Source organism: Diadema antillarum, unplaced genomic scaffold (assembly GCF_040938485.1).
Source record: "Diadema antillarum isolate AM-2024a unplaced genomic scaffold, OU_Dant_1.0 seq00001048_RagTag, whole genome shotgun sequence".
Lineage (NCBI taxonomy): Eukaryota > Metazoa > Echinodermata > Echinoidea > Diadematoida > Diadematidae > Diadema > Diadema antillarum.
Window position 1 is genome coordinate 499011 of NW_027271878.1, and position 27349 is coordinate 526359.

The window sequence follows — 27349 nt, forward strand, 5'->3', positions numbered from 1 at the left end:
AGTATAAAGTTCTTGTCTAGTAACCGTACACAGCAATTTTGGACTTCCCCTTTGCTCGGGTTGGTAGTTGATCCAGTGGACCTGTCGTACCAACGGACAACGAACTTCAAATAAGAGTGATACTGAGAAAAAGAAGTTTCGAAATTGGTTGCCAGTCTCCAGGCTAGTACACCTTTGGTTACACCAGGCCTTCTCTGCTCCCAAGACCACCGAACGGCGTTCCTTCCTCGTACGTCAAAGATGTCATCTCCAATAAAAATGTAAGTCGTCAAGTGCAAACGTTCTACTCTTCATTGCAGACACTTGAAAGGATCCCATTATTCGCAGTACTTAGTGTATTTGCAAGAGGGGTTATTAATACTCTTTTCTTTCATTCCACTGGTGTAAAGTTGATGACCATCCATGTTTTCATTCCTCCTATAGTTGATGGAGGTGTTCATCGAACAAAGTTAAGTTTAGTTTTATTTCGTTATTTTTGAATGCTGTTAACAGTTGTACAGGTTCATCATCATCATCATCATCATCATCATCATCATCATTATTTCATACTTCGATGACACTTGTACTGCAGATGAACACCCCCGTGCTATGTCTCCTGGCTGTGTGTCATGATAATGATTTAGTATGTTCTAAAGTACGTGTAAAAGGCATTGTGGTGTAAAGAGCTGACTTGTAGTCAGGCCGGTGTGATTGGTTGAACTTTTTTCTTCTTGAAGGGGGGAGGGGAGGAGGGGGAGAATTTGTCCCTCAGCTTGCTTTTCTTGCCGATTCTTTGACCTTTTGGGTCCTCTCTGAATACAATTTACTTGATTGTTGGTTTACGGTCTCTTTTTGAGCCTGAAGATATACTGTTGTCATAGCTCCCATGCATGCTGCGTGCAGATTTGATTTTAAAGTCAGTATCGCAATGTTTAAGAAGAAATTGTCATGGCATAGATCGTAACGGATAAGCCATCGTTCTAGTGAAATACAATATGCTTGAACTACTCATGCCGCCGGAGCTCGACAAACTAGCTTTCAGAACAGATAAAACACCGATCAAAGTCTTAACTGCCATTTGTATTCCTTTGCAAATCAGCTGCCCAGTCAAGGGTTATGCACAATTTCTGATGGACATAGACTTGTCTGATGCCAAGATGGAATTAAGAAGATCCCTTTTCTCCATTTTGACCTGGAATTATTATCAGAAGTTATAAAGAAATGAAAAGAATGAGATGAGTAGTCTCGGAATGGGTGGATAATTAACTCTCTTTACATTCGATTCCTTCAATAATGTTTTATACATCACAGTCAGTAGAATGATACTGCTTATCTCAACATTTAGTTGTAGGAGTTTTTAAATCTGCGATTAATCTGAGGCTCTCCCAACATTTTCCAAGTATTATAAAGGTGTACTCAGAGTTCATGTTAATAAGAACAGTCGCTGATACACCCAGCAGACTGTCCACCGCTCTTCTCTGGATATAGCGGAGGTGTTCAATGATTTCTAGGAGGTGCGCTGGTGGTGGAGAGGTCGTGGGTGCGATGGCCTCGTACGAGCGCCGGGCTCTTCCTCCTCCCAGGAGCGTCGGCTCAGTGTGGGTCCGCTCCGCTCCAGCTCACGGCGGACACTGCCAGCATTAGTCACCCATCAAAACCAAACGCTCCGTCTTATCTTTGCCGCAATAATTTCCCCTTTCTTGTGTGCTTGGCTGATGTCTACAATAACTGTATAATTTTTCGTCCTCCTTTTTTTTTGGGGGGGGGGGGTGAGGGGGGAGCAAGGGGAGAGGGGGTCTACTATTCATCCAATTATGTGATTGCAAACGAGAGCAGTCTAATCATTGTAATGTGACAAGGAGGGACAGAAAGAGAGATAGTTAGCAAAGGAATAATCCTTCCCTTGTGTTTTGTCCTGTGTCAGTTGGCATGGTTTTTACAAGTCACAGCCGCCTGCAAAAGTTCACCTCATGGGCAAGGTAAAAGCTGACAAGGTCTCATTGTAAACTCATATTATTGGCTGACTGCGAGTCACGAATTCGTCGTGTGTGAGGTACACACACACACACACACACACACATACGCTAAAAGATTAACAAAAAACTATATCTGTGTCTGTATGTTTAACTAATTAGTATTGCAGGTTCGTCTGGTACCTCCTACATACAAATGTCGAATTTGCAGAGAAATGTGGTGGTATTGACTTCCCGCTGTAGCCAACTACACGGAAGGACACTATCTCTGACTGGGTATTTTCCGTTAATAGTTAGAACTAGAACTGAACTACATAATAATTACTATTCCAATACCAGTGCAAATGCCAAAACTCATTTTGTTTTCATTGTTACTATCGTTTTTGTCATCATTATTATTATTCTTGTCCATGATAATATTAATGCCTTCTGATTAACTGAAGCTGCAGATAATTTCCTTACACTATTGAATTCTTTTAACGAAAATTTAATTAAGCAGTTCGTAATGACGATTTTTTTTTTCATGTTAAACAATCCTGATCGAGGACACAAGCGCGTTCGTGTCATGACGCAAGTGGTGTGGCTTAATTAGCTGTTTGCATGGAAAGTGATTTTTTGTAATCCTAAAAATGGATTAGTTTTATGTTGATACCAATTGATGTCAAGGGAATGAACTCCTTAACATCATATCTTTATAAAGTAAGGCAAAATTGTGATTTTGTTGATATACAATGTGTGACCCAGTATTTAGGAATTAGTTTGAAAGTAATGTGGCGAGATGTTGTTGATTAATGTCAAAGAGCTTTAAACTTGGTTGAAACAAAAGTTATATCGGTTTCGAAGACTAAAAAGTTTTCCACAAGACTTGTCTGGAAGAGCTAAAACAAGCTGAAATATTCTTAAAGTTAACCTTGTAAACTCCGAAAAGTATGCCGAATGAAGTCCCAGTAATTTGACATTATTTTGGAAAGGCAAAGCATTCTGGGGTATATTTTTTTTTAATAAAAAAACAAACTACAAGATTGTCAGGAGGAGTAGCAAGATTGATAGCAGGTCTGGTATACACCCTGGCATTCCTTAGAGGTGTAAGCACAGGGGTGGTTGATTCCCAACAGTACGGGGAACTATAATGCCTTCCAGGAGACAATGGATTATGTGTATTTCGAATGGTTCATTATGACGTAAATAATGGAACAGTGTTGTACTACTATCTGATTATCAGAAGTTGATAAGTTGTAATTATTATAACTTCAATACAATGTACTCCAAAAACAGGGAACAGAGAGGTGTGAGTGCAATGTCAAAATCAATTGTATAAATTAATATTGTGTGCTGAAAAAGAAATTATCTAAGTGTATGGAGATCAAGCAGGTCCTTATCTTTCATTTCGTATAACTTCATGTAATTTACATTTTTTTAAATCCATTTCCAACAAGAAACATAACGCGATAATTGTCTGACTATAAAAGCATTATAAATATTCACATCATGAATTACGTGATAAGGTACCAAATAACTTTATATAAAGTCATATAGTACCCCTGCGTGTAAATAATCATCTTTTGAGCTACTGTTGGGACAAGATGAAACTTCGCATTGTCACATGCGATGTTTTTGCCAAACCATACATGGTCTTAAACAATGGATTAGTAATCAAAATTCGTAGGCGTTCCTCGATAGCTGAATGCTGTGTGGGCTGTAATCAGATTGTTTAAAAGCGATTTAAAGGACTTACATGCGTTCTGTTGAAATGCAAAGAACAAGAACGCATATTTTTTTTCTTAAAACCTTTTCTTTTGCCCCTCAGGTCTCTCACAAAAAAATCCATTGCATCTTGATACAAGATTATTGAATTCTTCATTAGCAAAGGTGAAATTGTAACTTCGGAATTGAAAGAGTCTATCTAAAATCATGGAATGAATGTATGATATAAAAAAGTGTTTAATAGGGATATTGTTGATCAAATGATAGCTTCCATGATAAACCCAAAGAAATACGAGATAGGAAATGCAATATCATGAAGGAAGAAAATGTCCTAGATTATTTTCCTGAAACAGGTGTACCAGTAATTCCTGATTAGTTTTTTTTTTCAATTCAATATTGGCAATTAGAGATTGTCCAGTGAATTCTTTAGGGTTGGTTCATAATCAGTGCTCTTGAATGTGGGTTAAACGATGTTTCATTTTACTTCAATGTAAAACACCACCACCACCAAAGGAAACTTTAGGAGGAAAAAGGCATATTTGAAGATTATATTAGTTTAGGAGCGCAGAATGAATGAGAAGTGCTCTCTTCTCGCGTTAAGAGGGCTCCTAAAGTTGACAATGTCCATGTGGCTTGTCCTGATTCGATTGTTTAAACAGGGAGATGGGAGAGAGAACTGCGACCGTGACCCAATTCAAGCGGTCCCTCGCACCAAACACTTTGTAGGTCACCTCCGTACAAGGCCCGGCTCCACGAGCTCCCGAAACTCGTATCTGAATGGTCTTGCGCTGGTTCCCTTTGCGCCGTGCATTCGCCACACTCTCAGACCAAAGGAGCTATTATAGACAGCTCCATGTTCAGACCAATTCGCCCCGATGTCCACGTGCGTGACAACCGAGGGGCGCCAAAAGCATGAGTCGAGAACCATCAGCGCCCAGTATCTCCCTGGTCTGATTTCTCCAACCAGGTCTTCCTCGCATGCATTATCAACAGTACAGCCAGCATTGCTTTTCTTTGTATCATCGTCTCACTATTGATCAATGTCGTTTTCTTCTTTTTTCTGAATTTTTTTTTATGGACAAAGCATATGAATTTAGCCGTGTAAAGTGCATTTTAGGAGAAATTTAATATTATCAAGAGAAACGAACGGCGTGTAACAAAGTTCGTCGTTAAGTAACAGCGAAGATTATTACACTATGTTTGTTCAGGTGTCAGCATGGGGCAAACTGTAGTGTACTCTATACGAAGTGACAGATGCATATTATAACGATACCAAGGCCGTTATTGTCGATAGCACGCGCGTAGAGCTAACCATAGCGGATGAACTTAATCTTGCCTGGAAATGGAACTACGATGTCATTTCATTGATAAAAGTCGGGGCATCCGCTTCTGGTGTTATGCTATCCATTTCCTTCTAAGGAAAAGGAGAGAGAGAGAGAGGAAGAGGGAGAAGGAATATAGCGTTAAAACAGTGTTATCTGAAGTTCTTGTAGGGCGATAGCGCAACAGGTGTATTCACAATCATCAGGTAATTTATCAATAATATGATGATATAAGGCGTGTAATTTTGTTGACATTGCCTGATTGGTATAACGAATTGGTATGCCAGTCGGTACTGACTCATAAACTTTGATTATTCTGTTGATCTTCAATAGCTAGATCCAATTTAATGGCCGTATGAATTTAACGTAAGACCATGCAGCCAAACGGATCTGCATTAGATTCAACCAAAGGGTAACGAATAAAAACAAATATTGTTGCTATTGCATTTGTCTCGAGGATGAAATCAGCCAAAATGAATAAAGTCTCTTAGTCGTTAAAGGATACAGAAAAGACGAGAAAACATGGCATAACGGCCCACCAAGTATTATGGCTGACAACGTTTGACACAACCATAACAATACTGATTTGATATGTCTTTATCGGGTTCTTTTTTCGTTCCTTAAGCAGAGGAGCTGTCGCTCAGTAAGAGTTATCGTAGGACGGAGGTGGATGCGTGAAAAGATGAAAAAAAGAGTCAGTGAAATCGAACTAGCATCTAAATAAGAATGAGTAGAAAACACTTAAATAATACTTTTGCATCTTACCTTTGACTTCAAAATTCGACTTCGAGCCTTTTTGACAATTCGTTATGTAATCACCATCAAAATTAATCCCCATCAAAAGGCATCATGATTGTTAATTGAAGCCTATCAATGCTTCAAATGACTTAATGAACATTCACTCTCAAAGAAACCACCGCGTATCCCGCAGGATGCCCACACCAACAGACGACCAATTTCCCTCCCGCGAAGGCCGGTGCGACATGCGACAACGACCTGTTGAACACGTGCCATAGTCACATCCTCGGCTACCTAAAGTAGTTGGTGGTCGTTGTGTACGTGGGAAAGGTTGATTGGTACAAGCCATCAAACAGAGATTTTTGAAAGCATATTTAAGGAAATGTAGGATTTTCTCAGCAATGTAACCACTTCACGTACGTGTGGATATCCGTTCACAATTTTTTTTTCTCTCTTTACCATTTATGCTTAGACTGATAGGTGTCTGTCCAGGGTCGAGTTCGCTTTCGTCTGTGTCACAAGTTCGCGAATGTCTAAGTTCTAGGAAATCCCTCCCCCGAAGAACTGGGGTGCGGTCATTAACAAATGAATGAATAAATGAATGAAAAATGACGATGTGAATTCACGGTTGCAAGCTGCCACTTGGGTCTTTTGCAGCTGAAGGTTGAGGCTTTACTATTTAGGATTAGTGTGGCGTTTGCCATTTTTGTTATGTGCATAACTATGATTTTATTTTTGAACACGGTCATTTACGAGAAATACAATAAATGCAGACGCAACGCGGGGGACAATGCAAGCTCGCTGGATTAAAGGGTTAACTCTTCAAACTTTTATGCAGCGATGAGAGCTGCAGCAAGGTGCCTTCAAAAGGCAGTTTCAGCTGTCCAATGTTCAAAGGCGCAGGATTGACTTAGGAACCATTTCACATCGGACGGCGGCCACCCCTCCTCATTATCAAGGAACAACTTTGTTTGATGATATGAGTCGGGTTGCATTTTCTTCTTAGACTGAGCATGCAGTGGCGGGGTATTAAAGGGGAAGGAAAGGGGAAGGCTAGTAACTGATCAGTGGGAATCAGTGGAAATGCTGGGAGATGATCGTTCCAATCCTTATGGGATTCATTCAAGAGTTCATTGTATATCTATTGTTGTGTGAAAATGATTTGCTTCAGAATGGTCTCATATTCAAGTAATGTGCAGTTTAATACGTCCCTGGTCAGTGACGGAGCATTAATCTGCACATTACTTGAATATGAGACCGTTCTGAAGGAAATCATTTTCACACAACAATAGATATACAATGAACTCTTGAATGAATCCCATAAGGATTGGAACAATCATCTCCCAGCATTTCCACTGATTCCCACTGATCAGTTACTAGCCTTCCCCTTTAAGGTTTGATTAGGAGTGTGTTGGTTACAGGGGTGCAGACAAGTGACCCATCCCCGCCTTTTTAAAGATGGGGAATTATCTGGTGTGGGGTGTAGTGACAAAAACCTTTAAAAGCGAAACAACGAAAGCAATTACGGTCGGGCCTAGATATGAAATCATCCATCCGTCAACAAAGCATCCCTTCAAAACATTAAAAAAACGATTCACTGTTTTGAGTACTGAAAAAACAAAGAAGAAATCAAACCAAATTTTACTTGAGAAAGAACGGTTCGTGCTTTCGTCCATATTCGCGCTCAGTTTGCTCCGGGAAACTCAAGGGGCGATCCTAGATCAGCGATCGACCCGGCCAGACGGGAGGAAGTGACAGAGCATTGACAATAACATCGAATCCACTGATAATTGTTGCTGTAATAACAGCTCCGTTTCATTTCATCGTTCCATGCTACATTCTACTTACAGTTGTCTGTTAGGTCAATTACTCTTCTGAGACAATGCTGTGCCGTCATATTCCTAGGTTACACTAACAGATGCCCATTGACTTTTAGAGTGAGAAATTAAATTGGATTACTTATTCTATTCATATGGGTTAAGTGAAGAAAAAAAATAGTAATCGCACAATAACAACATTCTATGTTTATCCGTTGACTAGCGAACTATTTTTAAACGGATGATAGGGTCTGTGCTACGAAACGTTTTGAGTGCAGCCCGGGGCTGCGATAAGGCAAATTGACAGTCTTTCCCTCATTCAGATGATAACAATGGTATAACGTGTTGGAGATGATAGCCCATTCATGGAGAGAAAAAAAAGGCAAAATAAATGAAGTATAAGGGCGTCTACGTTGAACTAACACGGAAAGAGGCGAGTTTCATTTCCGCTCCGAAATATTTGAAAAACGGGTTAACTCGGGGTCGCCTTGCGTCAGAATCACTCCTTGACCTAAAAACATTATACGGCCTGCGACTCGACCTAAATAATGTAACCATGACTTGAACGTCATCGAGAGAACATCAGGCAAGCGAATGTGACGAGCTAGCTGCTAAATCGTGGAAAATAATGCATGAAAACATGCAGACTGCATATCATTCATTACTAATTTTGAAAAACAAAAGTACTAGAAGGATATCAGCCCCAAATTTTCTTAGCACATGACGTTTATTCATCTAGTGAATTAAAAAACATCGCTCGTCATCATGCTGGTTTATCTCCTGAGTCCTGAGCTTCCATCTGGGCGAAATTTGATGTATGTATTTATGTGCAACCTTTTGGACGATTCTTTATTGTCTAATCCACTGATTTATAGCTTTAACGATAACTTATGATATTGATTTTGTTTCATACTTTCAGCTTTTTTTTACCAGTATCATTTCTTTCTTATTTACTTGTAAACACATTTGAGTCGAACCTACCTCTCTACTGACTCTCTTGATATTGCATTTGCGCTTTCTTCTTCTTCTTTTTTCGCAGTCTTCTATCCATTTACCACCTTTAGTTCCAGACCATCAATCTAAAAGTTGTTCCTTTGGATGCATTTTCGACTGTGTTATTGTTATGAAATGAAGTTGCTGACAGCGAATGACAATTGCGTGATATTTGCCGATGTTTATTTGTATGTGATTTGTTCTTGTTGTTGTTGTTGTTGATCGTCTGATGGTTCTTCTTACAGTCGATATGAATTAATAGTAGCACAGTTTTCGTCGATCCGAACGAGGGACACACCAACACTGCATACCCTTCCATAATAATTTTGATGAAAACATGATTATCATTATGTGATCATCAACGTTCATGTGTATAACATGCATGCAGCATGATTATGCCCTACGTTTTATTGAGTAGCACAACTCGAAACGAGTTTTCTTTGTTAGATTATCAAATGTCTATCTTTATATGTATCCTGACCTTATATGTTTATCTCGTTAAAGCTCCTTTGTATTCTACCTGCTTGTCCTTTTAAAATTCTCTGTTCCTCCACCCTACCTCGACTTTCTGTCTATCTCTCCATCCCTGTCTCTTTCTGTCATATCGTCCTCTCTCCCCCTTCTTCCCAGATTGAACATAAAACTATACTTTTTAAAATATCTGACGTTGATATAATTCTCTTTCTCCCTCCTCCTGTTTGCTCTGCAATCTCAGGGATATGGATGCGGCACCCGCCAGCACGATGCACAATGGTAGGCAGCGCCTCCGCCCTTTTCTCATTTCCCTCATCAACAGCGGGACGGTGAAGGGGCTGGAGTGGTTAGACAAGGAGCACACCCTCTTCAAGATACCATGGAAACACGCGGGAAAACAGGACTACGACCCCCAGGAAGACTCTAAAATCTTCATGGTAAGACGAATTACCGGGCATTTCTATACAAACGCTCACTAATTTTGTCAAAGATATGCAGACACTGAGCAAAGAAAACGAAACGAACAAAGTTTATTTGGTTATTACGTATAGCAATAATTCAGATTCATTCTCAGTAGACTGCAATATCCAGCCCCCAACCCACCGCCCCCCCCCCCCCCGGAAAAAAAACTTTAATATTAAAAAATTATTCTACTCTGTGTTTTCCCAGAGCAAGTCCTGTTCGCAAAAATTTTCTAGTGATGATATTGGCCGGTCCAGTGCGCCTATTGAAATAAAAAACAAAAACAAATACTACATGTCATCTGTCACAACAATTTCGAGAAATCCAAACACCAAAAACTACAAGGAAATGCATTCTGTGTGAGTGAGTGTAAGAAGATCGAACAGCATTCATTGATAAAACAAATATACCGAGGTATATTTAGAACTGATGTCGTCAATGCGAGTGAAAATTTCAGGATATTATGTTTTTGAATCATTGTTTTCCTTTGTCTCGAATGATTGTATCCGCGAAATAAGTGTCCAACAGGTAAGAGTGAAAGAGATAGAGAGAGAGATAGGATACTTAAGGAGAAGGGATAAGAGGAGGATGATGGGAAGTCTGGTTATCACGTGACATGACTGGGAAAACCTCACGACAACATTTCCGATCACGAACGAGATACCTGCCCGAAAGTTTTCTGCTCATAGTTTGTTCAATCTTGCTACATCGCCTGGTCAGCTATATCGCCTTGCCAAAATTATTTGAATGCATTGTTATTCGTCAAACAGTAAGGTTTTTAGTGGTTTTGTTGTTTTTGTTTCTCATCCTTTCCCCGTTATTGAAGTTTTTTTTTTTGTTTCCTTGTTTTTGACCAGTGCAGTAATATTCGGAGTTAAAACGTGTTCACATATTCAGCTAAAGCCAAAATTTCCAAAGGGAAAAAACCCTAGAAGTTCGTTAGTCAGTTGACTTACCACTAATTGGAGTTTGTAGTCATCTTGTGTCCACATCAGTGATTTCGGCAGCCAGCTTGCGATATAGGCCTAATGGTTGTTTACAATGTCTCGGTTAAATCCTAGGGATAGCAGCAAACTAGGAAGCATTGTATGTATGCATTTGTGGTAGAGACAAACAGACGAAAAAACAACAACAGCAACAAATAAACAAACATCGAACAAGACATAGCAATATTTTTTACTGAAAACCCTCCACCTCCGTGTCACTCTCCTTTGGTTATTATTTGATATTTGCTACTCATTCTTCTCCCTTGAACATTTCCGAAGTGAAAACAGTGAGAATTCATGTTGATTCTGCCATCCTGCATCTTCCTCAGATATTTATCGTAACATTTCATTATATGTATTCAAAATTTGCGATGTGATAATTATGATGTTCTATGATTTTTGCTTTTATCACACATCTGCACCTTTCAGCTGTGGTCAGCGAACACGGGCAAGTACAAGGAAGGTATCCACGAGCCCGAGCCAGCCGTTTGGAAGACGCGGCTGCGCACGGCACTCAACAAGCTGCCGGACATCGAGGAAATTCACGAGAAAACTCAACTCGATATACCCGAACCATACCGCGTCTACAAGCTCCTACCGAAGAAAGGTGAGCCATTCATATATTCACATCCCATCGAATCGAGAAGTTGAGCTATAGCCAACACACTTGATGATTGTGCAAATACGCGTGTCCCCTACACAAACAAAACAGATGCAAATGCACAAACAAACAATCCAATGCACAAACAAACATTTACCATTGTTTATTGGTCAAGAAGAGGGAAAAAGTGTCTGGTAAAATGTCTCTAGCCGTGAGAAAGTACATTGAGTGTTTTCATTTCGTCTTGCAGACGGTAGAATGACGATTGTAAGGAAAACATAGACATACTTGATCGAATGATTCTACGTAGCTATCCTTTGACACTTAGGGGAGCAGGACGTCGCAAATTGGCATTTGAAACTTTCAAAAGGGAGATATGTCTTCTGAAGAAGTTAGCGGGGGATTGGATTTTTTTTTTAGGCTCTGTTGAAAAATTAGTTGAAAAATACATCTGCGATCCCAAATCGCCTTTGTGCGAGAATTTTTCTAGCTGTTTTTACCAAATTTGCCTTGTATAAATTATTAACAGCAGCAGTAACTATTCAAACACACTGAATGTCACACTTTTTCCCAAGAAAAGATAACAAATCACAGATCTTTTGGCTCGTCATCAATAGGCAGGCAGACAAGACGCGTGGATTGAACTCACTCTTCATGAAACATAATGCATGCGTATATTTCTCACTCTGTGAGATTTTCGCACTGTTCAAACTATACTTTCAGCTGTGATAAATAACATGTCAAAACCGATCATATCCCAAATTCATTCGACGAGGTTTAAGGTATCCACATTTTTAATGTCAAATTGTCAACCACGCATGCACAATTTTCAAATGTGTGGAAAATTTTCTTGCTTGTTCTGACTCAATTTTGTTGCGTTTGGCAGTGAATAACAACAAGATAGTGTGGTGTTTGACCCAGGATATTACCTTCAGAGCAGTAAAGAGCAATCAGCGAATCAGCGAACATTTTGATGGATAACAGAGAAGACGCAATTAGCGGCGGTAAAAAAAAAAAAATTCGTCCGCAGCGCAGAGTTAAAGAATGAATCTTCTGATGAGGAGCGCAAGGGAATGCAGACAATTCCACTGGCTCATTAAACAAATTGGACGTGACTTATGGGGGCTCGCGAGGGAGTGAGAACGGTAATGATCTTCAATAACAGATGACAAGAAACAACACAAAAGAGTTTAACGTCTGAATCAACATTGCTTCGACCCTGGACCTAATTCTAATCCCCAAGCGAGAGGCAGTACGGCTGTATATGGCTAGAGAAAAAGGACTTTTTCGCCATTAAAAAAAATAGAATTGGACTTGAAGCAATAAATATAAATCACCTCGTTGATGACGACCAACATGCACGTTTGGGCGGCCAGGTCTCCTCCCAGGGCGGGGGCCCCGCGCGTCTCCTTCCCGCACCTGCTCGCTGCAAATTTGCTTGGGAATATGAAATCAATTTTGAAACAATTGCCAATTGGCGTAAACTGCCCAAAGCAAGACATACCAAAGCAAAAACAGAAAAAGATATTGCTTCCCCAATTACAGAATATCTCGGGGTAGCTAGCATTGTATTCGCATATTTTGATGTCTCTCCTTTTTTTTATTCTATTTTCTTTTTCCTCCTCCCTGATGACAATTACAAATCAATCAGTAGTAATTGTCCCTTACCAAATCCAATTATTGTGTATTTGTGCGTACGTTGAATGAAAAACAAAAGCAAACACAGGGATTTCAACCCGTTGATCTTTTCCGGCATTTCATTTAAACGACCGTCACAAATTATTTCACTATCTGTTTGTCCCCCCCCCCCCCCCCCGCAACCAATACTGGTCAGTGAATGTGTTTTGTTTTTGCTTTTTAGTCACTCTATGGAGCTGTTTTGTGGAAATTAATAGTAGGCAAAAGTGACTGATAACTTGTCGATCTGTTTTATAGAAAAGACAAACATGGTCACTTCATAAAAGAGACACACTTTACAGAGCTTGTTCGTGGTAATTTCAGAGCGTTCGGTCTGTCTTCCTTGATGACCAAGGAGTTCATTTCTTTAAACCCTCAGCTTATTAAAAACAAGATTAAATCGCTAGCCAGTATAGCAGGTTTAATAGAGTCACTGTGTCATTCAATACAGACACAAATTTCATGTACAATGCACGTGAATCCATCTGCTGCTTACTTTTCTGTATCAGTGAGATGCCAACAAAACGCGTCTCGTCTATAGATAGGCCTGCTGGATTCTTCTGGTCATTTCCAGACTTCCCTGCCGGTCATTTTGTTACTTCGTTCACGCCTCTCACTGCTTTATCGTATTCCTCATTGCCTCTCTCCCCCAGTATATTTTTTAGTGATTAGCCGATTCGTATCGCTGATACCTTCCCTTAAATGCCGTTTGTATGATGTGTCTTCAAGTAGACTTTAGACAGCCAGGAGACAAAACTGGGGAGCTCTACCAGATCTTGAGGGCTCCTCTATGGAAACAGGGAGGTGAGACGCCTCTCACTTCCCTGGTTGGAAGGAGGGGTGCAAAAAAGACAGTACTTTCCTGTAAATGCGTCCGTGTGCTTAGCAACGTGTTCCCACTCGAGTTTTTACTATGTGCTTGCGTTCTCCACAAAAATGTGCGAGTTAGAAAGTTTAAGCACGGGACGATATGTCGACAGACGTCTTGTTTTCCCCAAACCAATGGAGATGTAATCCCCTCACATTATTTCATCGCAGAAATGATGGTATCGCGTAATATCTCTTACTTTGGCACCCCCGTGCGACATTAGTCCTTTAACTACTCCAACCCAATCAGTTTTATGTGGAATGTGTTCGTTGTGAGTCGAGCAGAAATAAATGAATGCTAAAGATTGAGTGCAATCCCACGATTTTGAAATAATACGTCAAGCAACTCCGACATTTGAGTCTGTTAGGGAAAGAAAACGAAAAAAAAAGAAGACATACAGCAAAAGAAATGCTTTGGAAAGAGAGAACAGTGAGATCGAGGGGGAGGGGGAGAGGAGTATGAGTGATGGTATTCTTGGGAAAAACAGTGATTGCTTCACATCACATAGAAGGATTAGGATTGTTTGTGGATGCTTGCAATGTCTCTGTCATATCAGTGGCTCCCATGAGAGATGAGATCGTGCTGATGCGATCATTTTGGAATGTCCATCTCTCATGTGGGAGCCATTGGTATAAAACAACACCTCCCAAAAACTTCAGATCCCCTCTTCTCTCTCCTCTCTGCCCCCCCCCCCCCCCCTCTCCCCCTCTTTCTCATCCAGGGGATTCGCAAATGTTGTTACCATAGAAACGACTGAAATGCTTAAAGTTGATTGGCTGTGCTAGTTGCCGTTACCACAGTTACTGCATGCTCGACAGCCAATTACAGCCCGTTGTTATAAGTTCATCACGAAACGGGACTACGAAGCAACTCTTCTATCAATCTGTTAGCAATTTCGCTCAACTTTCCTGAAACAACACAGCTTTTATCGATTCCGCCCTGTGTAGAACGCAAATACCCATCACTACTGCACAATTTTCTGAAGTCGCTATCGGGTGTAAGCTTCCATGAACTTCCTAAAGTGTACCGGCAGACCTTGTGAACCCCAGCAAAAAAATTGGACAGTCTCTTCTTATGGCAATTGTCAAACTGTTCATTGATTCTCTGCCTGTATAGTATGCAGGCGATAATACGGTATGACCCGATTGATTGCCATTTCATCAAAATCGAGATTGATTCGTTGGGTTGTTGGTCTATAAACGGCACGGATAATTATGGCTTCTTACATACCTACACAGGCCTGCCCACATGTAAAATATTTCAGTCACTATTAATAGTTGATAGCTATTTTGATGATATGATTTTTACAGAACGGTTTCCAATAAAATCTGGCAGTTGACTTCTAAAATAGAAAAGACATTTGGAGTAAGAATAAAACTTTTCCCCGATATCCAAAGTTAATCTATTATATGCCGAGTTTAATCAGAATACAAACGTCAAGCGTCTCTCGTACAAATATTATAGGATGGTCCAGAAGCGACACTGCAGTATACTGTATGGTATGATATCAAATATGAACGGTAGCTCGATTTTCCAGAATCACGGTTCCAGGTTTGGCTTTTTCTCCTGAATTTAAAAAAAAAGTGTCTTCCAGGAGTTTGTGTGGTTGACTTTTCCGCGTGACGACTTCTTTTCGAATAATGAGTTGTACAATTCAACTCCGTAGGACTTTCAAAAAACAACAACAACAACAACAAATGAGAAGACATGACTTATTTCAATTGCTTTTCACCTTGTGGATGATTATGTTCATGCTGAACTACGTCATAATATGCGTTCTTTCAGAATCACTGCTTTGGCGGGAAATCACCGGCCGTCCAGGTATAACCCCGGAAAAACTTTGATTCTGCCTTGACCCGTGTCGCCAAACTCTGTTAGCGTGTAAATGAGAGGATATCTTATGAAACGAGCTATCCTCACAGACAAAAATCATGGCTATATATTGTGTGACATATTCATGAGAAATTAATCACCACTTGGGGGTCACTCGGCAATGTCTACGAGGACTTAAATAAAATGAAGTGACTTACCATACCATCCATTATTCTTCATGCCCGCAATGAGACGAGATGGAATATTTAGATAGATAACAAGAGGCTAATAAGAAATAGAACTCCGTGACGCACGAACATTCTGTGCACCTTTTCACTAACGTCATCCCATTATTAATCTTATTTCTCTGAATCCGTCCGTTGCCTAGGGTTTTTTTCTGTTTTTCTTTTCCCCCTTCCGTTAACTTGAGATGTTGTTATACGAGTGTGTCGAACCATCACTTCAGATCAAATTACCATTGTTATGTTTAGAGGAACGATATTTACGTATAGAGTCATCATTCGCTCTATGGCATATCAGAGTCCCGTTCAGGCAAACACGTGTTTCCTATGAGTTGGCGCAATATTATGATTTGGCTCGAGAAAATTTGGGTTTATCTTTCTATCTAAAAATAAAATCTGGGCATTTTTGTGTGGATGTGTACGACCCTGCAGAATTTGCGTGGTTGTCCTAGGATACGACGTTTTTTTTTGTCTTTGTTTTGCTCTTTCTGTCTTTGATGAATATCCTTAAACATCGTACCAACAACTGGATACTTGTTGCTCCTTTCCTCTTTGTTTACTTTGAAACTATATCTCTATATTGTGGTCGTAAAATGCCATCCTCGAACATTTCTCTCTTTTTTTGCGGGGGGGGGGGGGCAAGAAACAGGTTTGGGAAGAAGCCAAAAAGCGTTAAAAAAGTCAAGGATTTAGGTTGCACACTCTTTGTATATAACACGCGCGGCACGAAGACTGATGGTATTTGTTCAAGGGCCATTAGAAGTCGTAGATTTTCCATGTTCACACTTTTCGAATGCGCGCTGATGTGACCGTCACAAAGGCAAAGTGATATTGTTATTGTATGAATATTGAAGACAAAGAACCAAGAAACGTTAAAATGCGCAGTTTGGGTTTGCCCACTCCAAATCACCGAAGCGTAAAACTTCTGCTTCGCTTGCTACTTCAGTGCATCTCTTTTCGATGACTTTGTCGCAGCTTTTATAGAAAGATAAGTTGCTCTCGTATGCCATTACTAATTGATAGAAATCATTCCCGTTCACAGACACTGGAGTGAAGGTAGGTCTACTAGACTGATTTTTCCGTTCATCGTTTAAAGATGATGTTGCTTCGTACGTATTCTTCGAAATAGAAAAGTACTAGTTAAATCAAGGAGGTACTTAGCTCCTTGGTTTAGGAGGTGCAGTGTGTAGGCGAGCTTAGTACACCTCATTGGTTAAATCATGGACCTAACTTTTTACTAGCGCACTCGGCGTGGACCCGACTGACCGTGCGGGGTGTGAACGCATCTCTGCCTGAGCAAATCGTCTCACGGTCGGGTCGCAATAAATCTGGGGAAACCCTAGCTGGGTATACCTATGCGATGAGTCACCCATAAGCCCCGAAGTTGTCACCTCACACGGTATGCGAGCGGGGACACGAACAAGCCCAGCGTACTGTCAACATCGCACAGCGGCCGAGACAGGGCACGGAGCTTGATACAAACCAGACACGGGCTTTTCTCGAACCCTTTCTCCTTCTGACAAGCGTACCATACGAGAAACATAACAGAAATGACGACGGGATAAGAAAAAAACTTCGAGGAGAAAGGAAATTCTAGGGGGTTGACAAAAAAGTGGCCAAGAAGGAACCACTACGGCTATAAAACTTCAAAAAGAAATGATAAGCAGGTATATCAACTAGGACTAGAAGACAGGGAATTTTAATTCGCGAAAATAGATAAAGGACGGCAAAAGACTTCGGCTCGTGAACATTGAGGGAAAGTTTGGGACGCTACGTAAATTGAGTTCTCGTGTTCATGAAGAGCATGCCTCGCGCGTGTCACATTGTCTTCTGTTTTTTGTTGATTTTACTGTTAAAATAATTTTAGAAATGAGTCTGACGAGGAAATTGAGCTGAAATAACATCGCCTTGTTGCCACACGTCGGTAAAATACCATCACTCCCGGATGGGGGATGCAATAAAATCACTAATAAGTGACGACGTCTTGGCCGTTTTATTCCCTGGACCAAAGTTCCTGGCCTAGTTCCAGGAACTGCTTATGTACGATGAAGGTAGCAATCCCCTTACTGCACCAATACTACCCACCATATCCACGGTTCAGCAATTCCGTTGGGCGCTCATTTGGGCACATCGGAATGAAAGTGAGCATTATGAAACAGCGAAAAAAAAAATCAAACACATAACTGGTAAAAGGAATCCCGCTCTGGCGAGTGGTGATATTGAAAGCGGCAATTGCATCGTGTCATTCACCTTTTGCATGACTGTGAGTGTTGAAACGTCATCAAACAATGTGCACTTTCATTTATTTATTTTTATTGTTCCTTAGTGTATACGGTACTTATACATTTTGACGAGATAGTGATTGACTCAGAGCGGGAAGATGATACAATGAAGGGGAAGCAAATTGATGCTCGAAAAGAGAAAAAACAAAATGGCTCTCAACAGAAAGAAAAAAGGGATCAATAGTAATTAAGCAAGACAATTACACAGTTAGATTACAGTTGTTTTGTTGTCTTTTTACTCGGAAATGAGGGATGATGAATAAAAAGAGAGAGGGAGAGAGAAATCAGTAAAGAAAGAAGGTCGATGTGGTTAATCATTATTCAGAAGTTTTGGGAAAGGAGGGGAGAGGGAGAGGGAGACCAGGGGAGCAGAAGAAAAAAAAAAAGAGAGGAGAAAGGGGGAAAACGAGGGTGGGGCAAACCCTTTTAGCAGGGGTGACAACATCGCTCAGGAATGTGGAGGGGGGTCTGGTTTCACGCGGGGCGCTTTAGGGACCACGTCCAGGGTCGGCCGACGGGTCACGTTGGGGTCACTGGCGATGGGGGTGCAAGGGGGCATCGGTCCTCGGGGTTCAAGTCCCACTGGGTGATAGGCCCCTCTTGCGGTCTGGTCTCTCTTTCCAGGGTACGAGGAGAAAGCTCCAAGAGTTTGCTTGACGCGTCCCTGTGAAAACAGCAACCAGTCTCCTACATGTACCCCTCACCTTTCTCGCTCTCCCTCTCTTTCTCTATTTGTTCCTTTGTTTTTAATACGATGTTTGAGTTCATCCAAGTGCATGCAATTGGTGCGCGGGCTCTTCCATATCCTAGCAGTTATCGATCACCCTCGTCACAAACTATGGTAGAAAGCAAAAAATACCACTGCGGCAATGGTTACAACATTAACCTTTGCTGTGCCAATTAGTAAAATGTGCAAAAATAGTCACACACATACCTCATGGAAGGTAATAAAAGTGGCACACGCCGAGGGGTTGAGAGAACAATGATTAGCCTACTCCTTACCCATCCGTCGTCTTCGTTGAGAAGACACAAAAAAGGGAAGGGAGAGTTAGGAAAAAAAAACAACTGAGCTCAAGAAATGTCCATTTTCCATTCGTTCATGTTTTGCAAACCACAGTGTTGCAGCTGTGAGAGTATGAATTATACTGTTGGCTTTGTGTGATCTTTGGGGCTAATTTAATCAAAACATCTACATCTAACTAAAAAATGATGATGAAAAATAATTATGTCACTTCAGTCTGGTCTGTATTTGAATGATCTCTACTTTGTGTAAATGTTAAGCATGTGTACTGCGCTCTCTGACAAGCTGTTCTCTTCACAATGGAGTGATTCGGCTTCTGTAAAGTGAGGTGTACTCGTGTCTCCCTTCCTTTTCGCTGCTCTTCCAACCTGAAAGCCTCTTCCATAGCCTATATTTCTCGAGAGCGAAACGCTCTCTCTTCCGTCCCGCACCCCGCACGCACCGTGCGGCGGGTTGGTCTGTGGAGACCCTCCGTTGAAACCCTGCCGCTTTCTGTCTTCGGGCGATCCGACATTGTTATCTCACCATTTTCACGCTGTTTGTCTACACCCGGACTGCACTTTTTTGCGCCTTCCCTGTGGAATTGCTACACGCAAGGTCAGTATTGAACTTGGAAGTGGCTTCCTCTTGCTCAGTCAACCTCTCTCTCTCTCCCTCCTCCCTCTCCCATATCATCTCTCTCTCCCCTTCTCTCCCGCCTCCCACCCCCCCTCCTCCTGCCCTACCCGCTCTCGCTCCTAACCCCTTCTCTCTATTTGGCACGCTACTATTTGGAGAGCAGAAATCTATCCTTGCTCACGAAAAATGAGCATGAGTTTTGAAGGTGAGACATCAGATGAGCAGTATTCAATGAGAACAAAAAAAAGTAAGCTGGTTATGACAAGGATTCTGAGGAAGAAGAGATGGTATTATGCTGAGAAAAAGAAATCAGACAATTCAGGTCCCGTTTGCGGCCTCTTAGCAGCGAAAGGAACCAACGTTTCATCTGACTGACTAAATACCTCAATACCTCAACCACCTGATTTTGTGGGTTGTTTTTCTCAGTTTTTATTCATTGTCATCAGTATTAATATTATCGTTATCAGCATCATTGCTATCAAGAAACTTCTGAGTACCATTCAGACCTTCACAGTGCGTTGTGAGATATCACCGAATACGTGGGGACGGCTATCTCTGTTCAGGTACTTTTGATACAGGAGATACGGCACAGGGTGTTTCGTGCATTTCTGTATCCTTGTGACTGAAGTGTCGAACTGATGCTGTGGGTTAAAAACTAACCTAAACCACCTTTGTCTCGGCTTTCCTCCTTTCTGCAGCTTCCAACGCCAACAGCAACCAAGTCACCGCAGCAGAACGAGTTTTCCCCCTCGACCAGCAGACCAGTAAGTGGACACAAATCCTCTTCGCTGAAGAGAAGTGAATGCATGTGTTTGTCCACTATGATGTGTGGCATTGTTACTCACATCCAGCTTAATGCATGATGAATTATATTCAGCGAAATATCGACTCAATCAGAAAAATACGATCAAAAATTATAGAGAACGAAAGCCATGGCTGATGAATACTGCTTGAAAATAGAAATACCACGTGGAGTAAAAAGTCCCTGCTATTTCACGTATTGGACTCACGAGGCAACATCTGTGGGGATCACTTGAAATATTATTCGGATCACAATTTTAACTGAGTTCATTATTAAATCAACCTCTCATCAAGCAGCTTTCAGTTAATTAGGTCCAAGGTGATTATTATGAATGAATTCTGACAATTTTCAACTTCGGGTTTGTACCTTATCGTCGAACTCTATTCTCGTGTAACTGAAACACCGGACGTGCATATTAAGAGAAAATTATACAAAGAAAAAAAGGAAAACGATATTACGTTTGAGAGTTGTGAAATGGGTACTAGATAATAATTATATTGATGTGACGGGGTTTCACCATTTGTCTTGCAGCAGATGCGATCAAGCCACTCTGCTGGGGGTAACGTGCGTTCTTTCCACTCCTCCGTGTCCTACCCGAATGGCATGGGTGAGTAGCGTTTTCTCTCCTCGTTTGGTGCATAGCTAGCTAGGACGTGATCGTTTCAACATCAGCCACATTCACTTGCAGATTTTCTTTCTTCTTTTTTTTTATTTTCTTTCTTGAAAATGTCTGCCAGATTCCGATCAAATTCCGCGAGATTTCTCATGTATTACATGATACCTGTTTTTGCGATTTGATTTCCAGTTGTGGTTTTCTTTTCTCTTTTCTTTTCTTTTTTTGGCTTTATAACATGTCACTTAAGGGACCAATGTAAAGTTTAATGATGCAGGTTTTTTTTTTTTTTTGTCATTACATGGAATAAATTTGTTTTATTCTCTTGATCCACCAGTCCGCAGCTCCTGATTTACTGTTGGTTTCTTTTTAATTTCAACACTAGAATCGATATATGAAATTCACCACAGTCAGCTTTTCACTGAAGTTTGTGCATAATATAGCCAGATTTTGCCCCTGCTGCTAATGGATCCCACCCGCGTACTAAAAAAAAAAAAAGTTAAATGCGGTGCTCCCATTAAATACGAAGATGTCATTTCGACCCGATGTGGAAAGATTTAGAGAATCTAAAATGAATTCGGCATGGTCATGTTATAACGTATGTAAGAGGAGAAGCAACATGGAAAGCTAAAATGCAGCTTTAAGGCTCATTCACGGATAGTTGCTTTGCAAGGTTAAGTGTACTGTGAAACTCCAATGGTATCATATTTTAAAAGCAAATAATAGCCTTGTGGCGTTCATGGCTGATGGTTTGTGGCGCCATGTGCAAGTGTGCACGCCATGGGCGCCAATTTGGCAGCGCTCTGTGAAGAGTATCCGGTGTTTCACGTGTTCGCTTTCTTCTTCTCCTCTTCATGTTTTCACAGAGTGCCCGGATGCTCCTCATCCAAACTACCCACCGCATTATCCCCTCTATGACTACCAGTATCCCAAATCCGGTAAGTTATACTCGTTTCCGTCTCTTATCTCAAGTGACCCTTATGTAATTGTACACAACGCCACTACACACGTATCGTGAGCAGTGTCGGATTTACGTGACACAAAATTGGCAGAGAGATCTGAGAGAGTATAAGCTAAGAGAGCGAGACAGTGAGAGAGATGGGGAGAGGGGGTGGTGTTATATATATATTGCTATAAGTGTGTGTGTGTGTGTGTTTGTCGTGTGTGTGTGTGTGTCCATTGAGATAATGCGGTATTTATCCTTTCTCCCCATTCTCGGCTCTTTTCTCCCTGCATCTCTTCAAAGAGAAAGAAATTCATTTCTTGTCTGTTTTGTGTTTCCGTCGTAATTTGCCTTATATATATATATATATATATATATATATATATATATATATATATATATATGTGCTTTCGTGCTTTGCTGCGGTCATTCCACGACATCATTTCACATCACGAAAGACCAGTAGCAAAACAGGTCTCGCTCTAGAAAGCCCCCACTTTACAACAAGCTTTCAGTCTGATTTGAGCATGCTTTCCGAAGGCTATATAGATCTCAATTGAATACATGTATCATCCCGCCAGTATATCAAGTTTACGAGCCTAACGTGCAACATCAATGTTTATCACTCAGCTGATACCAGAAATTCAGGGTGGCCCTCTTATTGTGAAATCGTAATCAAGTGATCAGCTGAGAGCAGGAGGAGTGGTCGATTTAAGAACGAATCAGACAAAGAAGAAATGATATGGTACTTATTACGAGTCCGGATAATAAATGGAGGATACACAGATGATGTTAAAAAGAGACATTAAAATGAATAAAGGAGCATGACAATACTATTATGACAAACAAGATTTACGAATGCCGGAGAAAGGTATGACAGGTAGGATAGACTAAGAGCTGATAGAGGAGGTAGAATTATCATTATGTTGTCAAGGCAAAGACACAGGGAGATTGATGGCAAGTCTAAAAAAATGTCATGGATCAGGAGTGGAAGAGATAAGGTTAGAGGTCACATGACAGCGAAGAACATCTACGAAACAACAACAACAAAAAAGAATGAAGTGATTTGAGGAATTTTGTCAGAGCCATGCAGCTTCGAGTGGTGCAAGAAACACGCCTCGTTCTCATGGGTATAATCTTACGGACATTTAAGGTTTGCTAAAATTACTCATGGAAAACGAGACAGCGACGTGCAGGGCCGTTACCGTGCTCTTCACGTTATGACATATAGTTCTCTCTTCTGGTGTAGTCGGGTGTGTGTAGGTTAAATTGTGCGTTCGCGACAACACGGTTTCTTTTAAATCTTATTTTGCGGTACATGCAGCCAATTTCTGGTGTCTAATGGAAGCGAAGTTTCTATTGTAAGCCATATGTGGGTGCCAATAAGGCAGCAACCGTTAAACACTTGCATTGTACTATGTTTTATTACAGATATGCGACATAGGAATGAGTCATTACTCAGGCTTTTCGGCGTCTAATACAGGTTAGTGCCAATTTCTGTTTCGTCCACTTGGTTAGAAATGTGTGTATGTATATATGTATGTATGTATGTATGCATGTATGCGTGTAAGTGTATATGTATGTATGTATGTATGTATACATCATGTGTATGTAAGTACGCGTGTTTATTATGTAAGTATACAATGGGCAATTATACTACATGTATATAGCAGTAATGATAGGTCTATACTTGTGAACAAATTATTGACAAAAGTAATTAAGAAAGAGACATTGATAACATTACTAATCTCATCAATAATAATGAGAATAGACCATCCATGAAATAAATTACCGATATGATATTGTACCTGTAACGTGACAGCACATAGCAGCAACCATTTGGGAGCGATATACTCATTGGAGATTGAAAAGTCATTCAGGGTCTATAAAGCGTTAGTCCACATCTTCTAAAGATGACTGGTGATCTTACTGTGATACACGCATTTAGCTTCTACAAACATAACAGCAGTACTTCACTATACATGTATCACGTAATAATAGAAAATAATGTTCACAAATACATGACTGCGGGGTTGTTGTTTTTTAAATCATCACACCTATCTACCAATATTATCTACTGACTGATCGTTTCATGTAAATGCACTCTCCTCTACTTTTGTGGTTACAGGTTACAGCTACTACCAGAGCCACCACCAACCCGTGCTCTCGCCCCGCCACCATCCGTATCCGATTTCTACCCGCCACCACTCGGTGTCGTCGAGCAGCTCGGTCGATGCCTTGACCGAGATCACGGAGGTCATTCAGGAGGAGATGGGAAACGGTAACGCCAACGAGCACCAGGAACCCCACCATTACACCAACATGGACAACATGGCGGTGCAGCTACAGCAGCAACAACACATGAAGATCGGCTCTGCTGGGGGTAAGCATACCAGTGCCTTGTGTTTATGTGTGTGTGTGTGTGTCTGTGTATTGTGAAAAAAAGAAGAAGTTATAACGACAGTCACTATGTGTGTTTTTTGGCTAAGCAGACGTAATTAAGCTATCAGATGTAGCTCCAGCCAATCAGCTGTCAGCATTAGTGTTACCATGGTAGCTAAGTGTTCTGTACAGGCGATCATCATCGTTTTAACTGATTCATGAAAGTATAATATACCATACAGGAAATACTGACATTAGCTACCAACCTGACCCTGATTTATACGACAGGTATGCACCAATACGTCAACAATAACAACGACCCTGCGCAGATGAACTACCATGACCCCAACTCCGTCACTTCCGCCGGTATGACCATCCCGTACAACAGCCCGCCTACTGGCGGTGTTCCACTCCGGCCGTTCTCCTCGCGTGGCGACTACGAGCAGCACGCTTCGCCTCCCTCGGCAATGAACGCGATCACCATGGCGTCCAACGTGTTGAGCGGGGAGGACGAGGGATTGGTAGCCTGCACCGCCTCGGACGCCATGCCGGGGATCTGCAGGCGACAGTCCATCAAAGAAGAATCGCATTGCCTTCCGCATGGTAAGTGTATAGTATACCAGTCATTTTCGCTATTAACCCATCGCTTACCGAAAAATTAATTTTTGTCAATGTCAATGGCATCTCGGAGGCCACAATTTAAGAAGAAAAAAGAGAGAGAGAGAAACAAATGCTTGAATGTCCCTTTTGATACAATTGTCATCAAACATAATGGAACCAGTGACAACGAAGTACAAGATGAACGAAAGCTGCGCAAGATCGTAGTATTAGGGCAGTTTTGAGCTTTTGATGATCATGATTACAAAACTTTTCTTGTCCTAGATGGATGGTGGATGTATGAATCACCAGTAAGTTCCTCGCGCTGCACGCACATAAATACAGCGGCTGCTCTTAGATTATTGTGTGTGTTTGCAGATTTGGGCTTTCCGTCATCACATGCGCGGAAACCTTATCGCGCGAAGTGCCTGTCCGTTTTCCTCCCCTGTCCACTTCCCGCTGACCATGCTGTCAATTTCCTGTGGGTTTCCTCCAAATTCCTCCCAATCTATCAATCCATTTTGTTCCTCTCTATCTTTCAGAACACGAGATGACCATCCGTCTGTACTACAAGTCAACCGACGCTGGCTTTCACCACATCCGCGCCGAGGCGGGCTGCATGGTGTATTTCAAAGTGCCGAACGATAGCGAGGATCTTCGCAACATGGACCTGATCCAGCTGCCTGATATTAAGAAGATCCCCGAGACGGAGGTGAAGGGAAAGCAACGGGAGTACATAGGGAGGATTCTGGACTGCTGCGAAAGGGGGTAAGCAGTCTGCGAGACTATCTTTTGAGTGTTTTCTTCGTTTCATTTCATCGTCTTTATTTCTTTTCGTCCTCTATCCGCATGTCCTCCTAGAGAGAACAATCTTTACTCTCTTTCTTCCATTCCTTTTAACTTTTTTAAATTCTTTTTAAAAGGCCGAAGATTGTAAACAATTCGAAGAATGCCATTGTCGCAAAAAACAAAACAAAACAGAACATAAGTCTCTGAAATACTCAATTCTGATTGGTTGTTACCTTACTTGTGCTTGATTTTCTGACTTTTTAATACGCCAGATTGCATCTTCTTTATGCAACAGGGACCTGCAGGTGTACCCTGTATGGACCTTGTATGGTTTACTGTTTCATGTTTTGTAGACGTTATTTTTTAAACACGATTTTGATATCTTTATGATTTTCATAAATCATTATCTTATAGTGTTTTCTGTTCAAGCACCTGTGGTGGTTGATTGAAAATTCAATCCAAGCGTACATCCAAACGGAGCTCTTCAAAATGATGTTTTGGGGGATTTTTTCCCCCACTACAATCGGATGTATCGTGTGCGAAATCACATTTAGTGAGTGTATGAAACACACTAAGCTCTGAAATTTGCGAATACGGTAAAGAAGTTCAAGTTACCATGTACAGTTTATTGGCTATCGAATGTATTGTGATGATGACAGTAGTCTTCAACTTTCTGCTCTCTCTCTCTCGAAGGGTTTCTTTAGTTTGCCGAGATGGGGCCATCTACGTCAAACGCCACTGCCGCAGCGTCCTCTTTTGGAGCACGTCCGAGGACCCAAGCTGTCCTGAGAAGCTGGAGCGCGACGTCGAGACCAAGATATTCGATCTCACGCGCTTCCGGCTGCGCCTTCGCCAATACTACGAGGGCACTATCCCGTCGCCGGTGGTGCCAGAGATTTACTTCAGCATCGCGCAGAAGCTGCACGAGGGCTTCCCACTTCGCGCCTGCTTCATCACGTTCGTCGTGCGCCCGCTGCGCGCCTGCGAGGAGCTTCGCACCATCAACGACGAGGCGCGGACTCTGCCGCACAGCAGCCACAGCGGTCTGTTGAAGTTCTCCGGGCCCGACATGCACAGTGACGTGTTCGCAACCAGCACGTCGCCGATGGTACCTCCCACATCGACTGGACTGGGGCCATGGGGCGACATGAGCCCGTACGCCGCGTCCTGCCCGATCGTGCCCCAACCTACCGCCATGCAGGTTAACTAGACTTTTTAGTTGGAGTTTTGTCGAAGTAAAGAAACATCTTACATGTCGTATTAGTGGTTTTGAAAGCGTTCAAAAGTTCATATGAAAATAAAAAGCGAAATATTAGTTGTGGAATTTGGAAAGACTTCCATAATGCTTGTTTGTTTATTTCAGCTATTCATGTGACAATTATATCGATCTCTTTGTTCTAGTGGCAATTATATCGATCTCGTTACGAAAGCAAAAGCAATCTTTCCCTGATGATTTCTAAAAATATTAGTTTTTATCGCTTTGTCGTGATTTTCAATTAACTATTACTGTCTGATGACCAATGTCTCTTCATTAAGTTTTCAAAGGAAGTAAATAAAAACATAAACATAAAATTGCTTGCAAAAGCAATTAGAGTGACAATTAGAGAGAACTGTGTAGTTAAAAAAGTGCGTATACGTGTTTTTTTGTTTGTTT

General features: G+C 41.3%; 1 protein-coding gene across 1 annotated transcript; it reads left to right on the forward strand.

Annotated features, from left to right (window-relative positions):
* Window positions 1-27349, forward strand: LOC139743101 (uncharacterized). The gene is made up of 12 exons (XM_071653608.1): window positions 1-260; window positions 9242-9437; window positions 10878-11094; window positions 13459-13553; window positions 20268-20333; window positions 20903-20978; window positions 21851-21966; window positions 23359-23410; window positions 24056-24310; window positions 24598-24912; window positions 25449-25674; window positions 26389-27349. Exons 1-12 carry the CDS (start codon window positions 241-243, stop codon window positions 26903-26905), a joined length of 2151 nt encoding a protein of 716 aa, XP_071509709.1. The 5' UTR covers window positions 1-240; the 3' UTR covers window positions 26906-27349.